Source organism: Netta rufina (genome assembly GCF_964035555.1).
Source record: "Netta rufina genome assembly, chromosome: 5".
Classification (NCBI taxonomy): domain Eukaryota; kingdom Metazoa; phylum Chordata; class Aves; order Anseriformes; family Anatidae; genus Netta; species Netta rufina.
Window position 1 is genome coordinate 28,815,258 of NC_140128.1, and position 10,081 is coordinate 28,825,338.

At 40.3% G+C, this 10,081-nt stretch overlaps 1 protein-coding gene across 1 annotated transcript; it reads right to left on the bottom strand.

The window, feature by feature from the left end:
* Positions 1–2,539: 2,539 nt before the first annotated feature.
* On the bottom strand, positions 2,540–9,912 carry ERH (ERH mRNA splicing and mitosis factor). Its single transcript, XM_084288460.1, has 4 exons — positions 9,836–9,912; positions 6,715–6,802; positions 5,402–5,522; positions 2,540–3,035 (listed from the first exon to the last, which is right to left on the bottom strand). Exons 1-4 carry the CDS (start codon positions 9,836–9,838, stop codon positions 2,933–2,935), a joined length of 315 nt encoding a protein of 104 aa, XP_084144586.1. The 5' UTR covers positions 9,839–9,912; the 3' UTR covers positions 2,540–2,932.
* Between the last annotated feature and the right edge of the window lie 169 nt (positions 9,913–10,081).

Here is a 10,081-nt window from a genome sequence, read left to right on the forward strand (position 1 = left end):
CATTTCTTTCACCTGTTTTAGACACATGCTGTAAGGTTTGGGCAGAGTTAGACGATAAAAATGAGAGCTTGAAGGGGCGCAAAGCTTTAACAAAATACACGACTTGGATTTTTTTCTGCCAAGCAGCAAATTGAGAAGTAATTTTTCACCTGGCCTCCTACAGCAGACTACATTACTAGAGTGCCAATAGAATGTCTACTGGCATATTCTATGTTTCCAAATGCTCACAACCCTCTTCTTTACTATATTTCTGAAAGCAAGTTAGATGGATTTTAGATTAGTTTCATATTCGCCTTTCTCATCAGTTACAGGTCAGGCAGATGCTGCAGCATCTCTTCTTTCCTTCAAGTGTTTTTGCACTCAGCTGCCCAGTTAAGCAATTGCTCTGTTGTCTCATGAATAGTTAATCAAGTAAAAGGCGAACCCAAGGCAATGTGGAGAATGGCAACTCGGAAACTATACACTAGGGAATTTTAACCAGTAGCTTATTTCAGGAGGAAAGAAAAAGCAGCCTCCCCCAAAAAAAAACAAATCAAAAAGACAGCTATAGTTAGGTGCTGAGGGGAAAATAGATGTTTAAGTCCCTTCTCTTAAAGCGGTCTACCGACCCTATCTTTTCTATCAGCAGAAGGCTGAGTCTGGCTCCACAGGTATAAAAGGAACTTTACTTACATTTTCCAGTTCTGCTAAACTTCAATTACTGAGATAACCAGAAGTGCAAAAACGTTCTTGTGAATTAACCTCAAGAAGTTAAAGCTTGTTTGCCTTCTATGTTCTAAGAAACCCCATACCTTCATAAAGTCCCCTTCATAAAGTAGAAACTTAGTGCTACCTGCTTTAAAGTACCATCTTCCCAGTTTCTGCTCTGACATGAGAACCTCTGTACTTGTTAACCAGCCTTAGTTTGTGCAGTTACATCACAGTCAAAAACTTTTTTTTTTTTAAATCAGACTAAACTTCAGGTTATCTTTGAAGGAAGAGAGATGTTATGTTCCAAGCCCCAGATTGCTATAGATTCTGCACAATCCTTGTACTTTTCAAAATCAGGAGAGTGCCCACATGCCTGTTTTCTTTTTTTTCCTTTAAGTAAAAACATGCTCACAAAATGATAAAAATACTTGATCACTCATTTCTAGTGTGCAGAAAGCGAGAAGGGATTTTTGACTTCACTTAAAGATGGCAGTATTGCATCCTGCTTAGCACCTTAGAGGAATATGCACTAGATTGGTTCACTGTGAGAATAGTGGAGTTTTAACGAAGTATTTACCAGTAATAAAACCCAAATATTTCCAAATACAGGAAAGAACGTGCTATTTTAGTACTTCCTAAATAGGAGGATAAACTATACAAGATGCTTGAATAACACTGCTTATATTAATTTGAATGTCACTATATGGGGCAACAGTTAGCGAATGATTTTTGTTTTAAGCTGCATTTGGATATAAAAGCAAGCTTCCATGCAGAAATACTTCCAGATATAAGTAATCATGTGTTGATACACTTCAACCTGCCCTGCTTTGAAAAATCTGTTTTGAGGTTAGCAGACTGAATCGATTCCTTATTGCTACAATCATAGAACTAGTAGCTTTACTCTCCAATTTGTACTCATGTTGGAGAAAGTTTAAACATTCCCCTTGGATATGTCTAAGAATTTTTCTCTCTCCTGTAATTTGATTCCAAGTCTTCAGCAGCACTTACTTACCACTTAAGTGAAGCTATTTTCATTAAAGCTGTACTATACACAGTCCATTTAAACTCATGTTCTTTTAAGCCAATGCATTTGCTGTAAAGTCTATTGGAAAATATTAATGTGTTTCAGGAAGTTAAGCACACTGGAGACATTCTTCCATTAACCCTAGCACTACTCCTGGCTGGGCATACCTGGAGAGTCTGATTCCGATCTGTACCCACAGTGGACGGACTCTGGGCTAACACAAAGGCAAAAAGTACCAGTCTAAGTCTAGCCTTGCTCTTCTACCTGCTGTTATTTGGTCCAATATATCCTCCAGCACTATTTTTTTCAGTATAGCAAGATTATAAACACTGCAGCATCTGTTTTAGGCAGGGGGGAGGGTATTGTTCTACAGAACGTGCAAGCAGATAGGTCCTTATCCTTTGTAAAGCGGGAACACGGTTTGGGCAAGATTCATGTCAGAATAATTCACTTTGCCCATTCCTTTCTCAGGGGAAGCTTGGAAGTAGAATTATTCATGGGGTCTGTGATGCGATACATCAGCCTGCTCTTAGCCATCATCTGTCCTAGCAAGCAGGCACACTTACCTGAATATAAATGCCTTCTAAGAAAGATCAAGTTTAGAGTGCAAGAACAAGAGGGTTGCTATGCTTCCCAAAGTTGCCCAGGAAAGACAGCCAAATATAGGCCAGAGAAGTTAATTTTGGAAGGTCAGAATCTGAGCCACCCTGCAAGTAACCGTGGTGTTCAGTCCATACATGCTTTCAAACCCCATTCTTCAGCAAATGGACAAGAAAGATTTAGTTCATTGTTTAGCATGAAAAAACACACAATTCAGCACTCAAATTTAACTAAAGGGTAGTTTTTTTATTCCCCATTAAGACCGCCTCAAGGACAAAACTAAATGTTGGAAACCCCACAGAAGGGCACATACAGTGGATGTGGTGAAGTACAATGTGAACAGCCCCAGGGGTTCAAATAAGGTAAGACCATTAGCTAACCAGTGGGAAAAAAAAAATTAAAACTCTGCTGAAGATGTTGCAGTTTCTTCCCCATTTACACTGAAAAAAAAAGTCAATCCAACAAAATCCTTGCATCTCTAACAATACATTCAGTCCCGACTAAAGAGTTTAACAAGATGGCAACAGGATGACTATAATACAAAACTTTCACTACTACACTCTGTACACACCTGTTGTCCAAGCCCTCCCCCAGCCCCACGTAAGGATGGTGTCCCCATTATTTGCTTGCTTGCTGGGCCTGCCTGCGGAGGAGGACGTAGATCTTCTCCTTTATCCAGTCTTTATTGTACGGCTGGTATGTCTGAGTGTCAGCACGGTAACTAGAAAAAAGAAAAGGACTCATGTAATTCATGTAATATTGGTCTGTCCCACGGAACACTTACTACAAAGACTTCACAAACAATTAAGTGTCCTCTAGTGTACGAGGCAGAAAGTTGTATACAGAACATCAGTAATATCAAAAGTGAATGGAAATTGCCATTTAGAAGATTTGTTCTGTTTCCTAAAAAAAAAAACAAAAACAAAAAAAAACCTTACAAGTTACCCAGCAGATCAGTAAGAAGCTGAAACAACTAGGAACTCCAAAGACTAAGAGACTGCACTTTGCATTTAAATTCATGAATGTAATTACTTATGGGAGAAAGAAAACAGAGCACCTCGGTATTCTGGAGCTCAGAATTAAGAAGAATAGTTCCACCAGGAAACCATACTTAATTTGTCTTAATGAGCCAAACACTCAGTTTAACTTCAAGCAAGTGTTCGTGTAATTTCTCAAGTATTCCACTTCTGCCTGGATTTTTTTTTTTTTAAATAGAATGAATAAAAGCACAATTTTCCAGGAGTAAAGGCAGGCTAATAGATGGATGACAAATGATTCTTGCCAGCTAGCAGCAAGGAAAAGCTTGCATCTATTAACCAAGGACACTTCATAATAAGCAAACTGAAAACAAGAACCTACAGGTTAATTTTCTTTACTACTCAGGGACAGGTGATAGAAGTAGACCATTAGCAAGATTTCTTGTCAGGGCTAAAGAACTTGGTTACTCAAGACACTGCTGAACTGCAACAGAATTAGACTGAAAAATAGAAGCAAAGCATATAAAGCTAACTGAATATTCATGCTGTCCTTTTCCCCTTTAGTCCTTAAAGGTGATTTTTCTTTTTTTTGGATGAAGATGGTATTTTCAGTGAATGTCCCAGCCAGTCCCTCAATTTCCTATCAGGTAAGAACAGTAAGGAGGTCACTGATAAGCAGCTGAGTATAAATCCAGTTGTTTAACTCAATCCAGAACAATTTGCAGTTCTTTCTCTAAAAAACAGAACTCTGAACATACTGTTTTTAAAGAAACCTTATTTAAAACCTAGCATGAATAATTCAAAGCCATAGAAAGAGTTTTATTCTATACTAACATATTAATGATTTCATTACAGTATAAGAAATGTTAGTTTCGGGAATTGTTTGATTTATAACCCTCCCTTCCTCCTTATCCATTCATAATGCTACACTGCAAGACCAGATAGCAAGTACTTTACAAATCTCCACGAGCACAAGTCATATCGGGTATGTTATGTGCTACGTGTGCCATCTGGTGGAAAACTCTAAGCTGAAGTAGCGTGACGCTAAGTTTACAAGCCTTATTAAAGAACATGAAAGACTGTACTAGAAATCAGTCGCTACTTCTTAAAGCAAATAGTCGTCGGTCTGTTAAATATGCTAAAACAAAGCTTGGCTTTCAAACCACGTCAGCCTAGTATGATGACACCAGGAGACCTGACATGGCAGAACAAGGTAACCGGAGAAATTGTAATAGTACTTTATTTATTCCACTGAAATCTTTGGTGAATGGCATTTGTATAAGTCACTATCAGTAACATAATCTGTTTCTGTATGTACATCTAGATGCAAAGAAAAGCAATCCAATGTGTTTTGTTTTTTAAAACTTTAACTGGCAAGGATTGCTTACTGTACAGCTGCACAGTACTTATATTGGGATTTAAGACTTAGCGGTGCAGCTGCAGGAATGTCCACGCTAGATGCTCACTGGCTTAAAAAGAGATCCTAGAATTTTGAGTTGAGCAAACTGAAGTGGTTTTGGTTATCTGAATGTGCGATTTGTATCCATATTCCTACATAATTTCTGTGAAATTCAATGCTACCATCACCTCAAACCATTACTCTGAAAGGTGTGGTATGGAAATCAGCCAGGATCTAACTGGTTGGGTCACAATGTTAGCTACATTCTAAATACTGAAATTTAACACTTGATTTCACAGTCCAGTCAGAGTGGAAACCACACAAGACCACCTTTGCTTGCTCACAACTTTAACACACAGATGAGAACCAGAGATGATATATTCACAAGGGCACTCAAACCACTAGCTAGGGGGCTCAACAGGATTAATAGGTTCCTCAGTCACTTAATTAGGATTTACAGAAGCTTCCATCTTGCTGTGTCTTAATCGAAGTAAATAGTTGCAAGTGACTTCTATAGACTACCACTATACTGATGTTAAATCCTACAGCTGAATACAATTCATTAATCATTCTGCCTCCTTAAGAATCAGACCAACTGCATAAAGGCAGATCCAGTCCCAAATTAAACAGACTAGCCAGACTAAAATATGTAGAAGTTCATACAGAAGAGTTTTGTGAGTCACTGACACAGATTTATACAACTGAACTTACACAAGACAGCTGAGGTCTGCCAAGTCATCAATGAAGTCAAACAACTGGCTGATATCATATGTAATGGATGGACTGTTGGGATTCATTCTCTTCAGATGCTCTTCATACATTTTACAGACTCCTACAGAGGGGGGAAAAAAACAGATGAATAATGCAATAATGTCAGCACTGGAGAAAAGAAAAAAACTGTATTACTGTATTTGCTGCACTTTTTTTCAGATATTGAACCAGATGCCAAGAAAGTTTAGATGCGAGTACCATGAAAACAGATATGAACTTACTCAGATTTTCTGTTGTTGAAATGCTTTTGTTTTAGCTGTTTGCATTGAACACAATGCTATAGAACTAGGTAAGATGCATGATGAGCATCATCATCTAAAGGAAAAAAAATTAGTTCTGTTGTGGATATAATGTTCTATGGAGTAAGTTCCAAATGAAATATGGAACTCTAATAACTTTTAAACAGCAATTGCAACATGTATTTCTACTATACAAGCACCTGAGAAAGAAGGAGTCCTGTTAAATACAGCTGGTCAAGTCTCAGAAGAGGTCATTCTTGATGAAATAGTCAAACATGGTGACTGAGGTAAGAGTGACAGAGCAAGTCTGTACATTTACATAAGTTTTACTTAAGCTAGCCCATAAATAAGTCAGATATATTTGAAAAGAATGTAATATTAAAGCGAGGATGGGGGTTTTACATTATCTCTCCTGTGCTTTTGTTTGTCTTGCAAAGCTTCCTGGAATTAGATTTTAATGCTAAGAGAACTTTTACATTTAAATTATACAGCTGTAGTATTTCAATCTTTTCTCCAACTCACTGCATCTCTTAAAGTCACACAGAACTTTTTTTTTTTTTTTTCTGGCACAGAAGCCACCAGGTTGCAAACTACATTTCAACTACAAAAATGCTTTTATTTTATATATTATTTCCAGTAGCAATCTTTCCTTTACATGGTTAGCACCAAAATTTGTGAGAAGGTTGGAATCTGGTTGTGCAGTGAAATATGTTCAGCCTGGTCTGTTGCACAGCCCCACCACGAATATTGCCTGCTTCCATGAACTGAACATGGTTCAAACTAGTTAAGCCAGAAGGAGACATTTAATGTCACAAGGAAGTTTTAGAAACAAGGATAATAGTTTGCTAAAGCACTAGTAAATTAAAAACATAAGACCCTTTTTAACTTTTTTTTTTTTTTTGGCGAATTATCTTGGGAAGACATGAACAGCAGCTTACTCTTACCAAGGAAGTATGAGAATATGTCAAAACCAGGATTTTAACAGTAGTTTTAAACTACAATGATTGCACCCACCTTCCATGCACTCATTCACCGATTCATAATCAGCATATGTTCTGCCTTCTGGCCTCTTGGTAGGCTGAACAAGTAGAATTGTGTGAGACTGAAAAACAAAACAAGATTTTCTCAAAACCTTTTTTTTTTTTTTTTTTTTTTTAAATTAAAGTTACTGATCTGAATGAAAAATAAGCTGTAATTTTATTTTTGGCCACCCAATCATTACACAAACTGGGAAGCATACCACAGCTGTTCCTAGTGTTACTTTGTGATGCTTCCACACATCTTTGGCATGTAAAGGTTAATTATGAGGAGTAAGATAGCATGGTCTTCTCAGAACTAACCAGGCTAAGTAACTTGCAAAATTAGTACAGCTTTAAACATGGAATTACCAATCAAGTTCACAGACGTTTTCCAAATAATACTTTTCATATAAGCTGTGTTACTTTTTGTTTTCAATCAGTTCTATCAATTCTCATAAACTTTTAAAAATACGTAATGTAAAATCATCAGTAAAGCAGCTATTGTGTTGAAGAAATCAAACATGGAAATTGTAGTTTCTACTTAAACAGAAAAGCAAGGTGATGCAGTCAACGTCTAGAAGCTATCCCATTGTGCATTTACTTATTTTATTCCAAGGGCAAGCTGTTAGTATGAATTAAGTACCCCAGCTAGAAAACAAAAATGGGGTCCAAGTTAGCATCGCTGTCAGTCTCACCTTGAAGATCTAAACACAAACAGCTATTTAGAGTTATTCAGCTTCAAGATAACACACATTCTTTAACAAATCCGCTCTTGGTACTCAAGATTATTTCCTGCAAATCAGATGTGCTGATTTTTTTTTTTTTTAACACTTCAGCAAGTCTACTGAAAGGGTAATTATGGCACAGATAACTGTTCCAAATGTCAGCCTGTAAACTCGCTCTTCTGCAGGGAAGGCTTTGATGATTGTACAGTCTGTGGCTTGCATTATTTCTGTAATATTTTTCACTTGGATGCAGCAAATAATTTAAACAAACAAGATTTTAAGTGTATACAGCCTGTGACCTAATTAACAGGTTACACATCATAGGAAGTTTGCAAGCACACCAGAAAACAGCATTGCCCGTGCTGCTAATTTAATCCAGCACTTTCAATGCTAATATATGAAGTGAGTACTCAACTTCTAAAATTCATGCAGGGAACTGCAGAGTAAGACACACTGGAAACAAATACTGAAGTGTATTACCATGCTACAATGAAAATCATATGAAGGAGACCAGCCTGCTAAGGCTGCTTCCCTGCACACCGGAGGACACTAGATGCAAACAAGATGCCTCCAGGGCTGCTGGTACCCAGCTGCTCCTAAGGGCGCTGCACTGCCCCAGGCACGCCTTACCAGGGAGTCAAAGGACTGCCAAATCCATTCACAACTACTTCCAGCAGTGTCCTTTTTATTTGCTTACGACCAGGCTCACTTCCAGGACTTGGAACGCTGATCTCCCAGGAGCATCTGAGCAAGAACCCCTTATTAATAAAAAATGGGGTCTGTCAGTTCAGTGTGTTTGATAAAATCTTGTGTGTTCTAGCAGCAGAATGCCCTGCGAACTGCAATTGTGGTCGTTGTACTTTCAAACTCAACTGTAATATTAGAAGAAAAAGTTGGGTTTACTTGACAAAACCTAAAAGTATAGATATCTCAATACTCAGACTACAGAAAAAGTATCAGTGAGCCAGACACATAAGCCAGTTCTTTCAGAACTTCAAGTTAGAATTTATTTGAACTTCTGACTTGAAACCATTTTTCCCTTCGCAACTTTTTCAGTATCCTTATCAGCCTGGAGGTTATTAATTGCCTTGTACAAAAAAATGGAATAATTCAGCTTTTTTAAAAGCAACACCAATAGATCATGAGGCTCTAAGAATAATTACTACAATAACATCAAAAAAGTCTAAATTATTGCTAGTATTTCTTTTGATCCTGTTACTGCCAACTAAATTTCTCCTTTTAACAAGTACTAACGTCTCAGCTTCTACTAAAAGCTCTGAAGTAAAGCAAAGAATAAAAGAATCAATTCTTTCATGTTTATATTGTATAAAATGGCTTTTAAGATCTTTGTCCACCTTAACTGGTCTACCAAAATTACTGCCACTGGGATCACCTCTATTGCAGGATTAATGCATTACATCTGAAGAGTTTCTTTAGGAACTTCCCATTATTTTACCTTAAGGCAAAAAAATAAATAAAAAAAAATATCCCAATTTAGCTTGATTTGCTAAAATCGTTCCTCCTCTCCCACCAGAGATGCAACAAGTTCATAAACCTGAGAGGTTTCTTCCAAGTTTTACCTGCCCCGCTGAATATGTGCCTAGGTGACGTGGGACAAAAGTCAGTGTAAATAAAATGTTTGTTTTTTCTGAGTATAAATCTCATTGTAAGGAAAAAGAAAACCAAAACAGGGGAAGATAGTGAAGATGTCATGCCTTAGGCGCAGGTAATGTGAAAGAGCCCTGTACAGACTCTTTATCGTGTTGCACTGTTGTGTGTTTTTGTGTTTTCTTTTGGAGGGCAGTTGTACTGGCTGTCGTTAAGGTTTATATCCCTCCAATTTCCAACTCCCAGAGCGCCCTTGAGAAACCTCCCCAAGTCCAAGATTGCAGACGTAGCCGCGCAGAAACAGTCGAGGCAGCGCTGGCAGCCCCAGGAGCAGGACCCGGGCAGCACCTGCCTGAAGAGGCTTTTTCCAGCTATGAGGCCGAGCTGAGCCCCAAACGTGGGGACGAAAAGAGGGGAGAGAGGCGAAGGCATTGTGAGGGCAAGGCGCCTGGCCAGGCGAGGCAGCGCACCGCACACTCGGGGCCCTCCAGCCCCCCAGGCGAGGCAGGAGGGGCGATTTCGGCGACTTTTTCCCCTTTTCGGGGTGCAAAGCTCCCGCCCGGCCCCGCCCGCGGCCGCCAGCCCCGCGGCACCCCTCAGGGAGGCGACCCCCGGGCCAGGCCCCGGCCCCCGCTCGCGGCCTCCCCCCGCCACGTGCAGCCGGGACGGGCCCCCCCGGGCCTTACCGTGTCCCCCGACCTTCCCCCGGTCCCTCCCGGTCCCCCCCGGTGCCGGTGCGGCCTCACCGAGCCCCCCTCGCCCCCCCCGGAGCCCCCCGCTCACCATCGCGGCTCCCGCTCCTCAGCTCCGCCACCGCCAGGCGCCCGCCGATCCCCCACAACCCCCCGCGGCCGCACCAGCGAGAGGGAGCTAGAGCGCCCCCCCGCGCACGCTCGCCCTCTGAAGCCGAAGCGCTGAGGGCGCCGCGCGGGACGCGCTGGAGAGAAAGGGGGGCGAAGCGGGTTGCGCCGCCATCTTTGATGAGGGAGCCGCGCTTTCCCGCCTCCCAGCGGCGGGCGGCCGCCATCT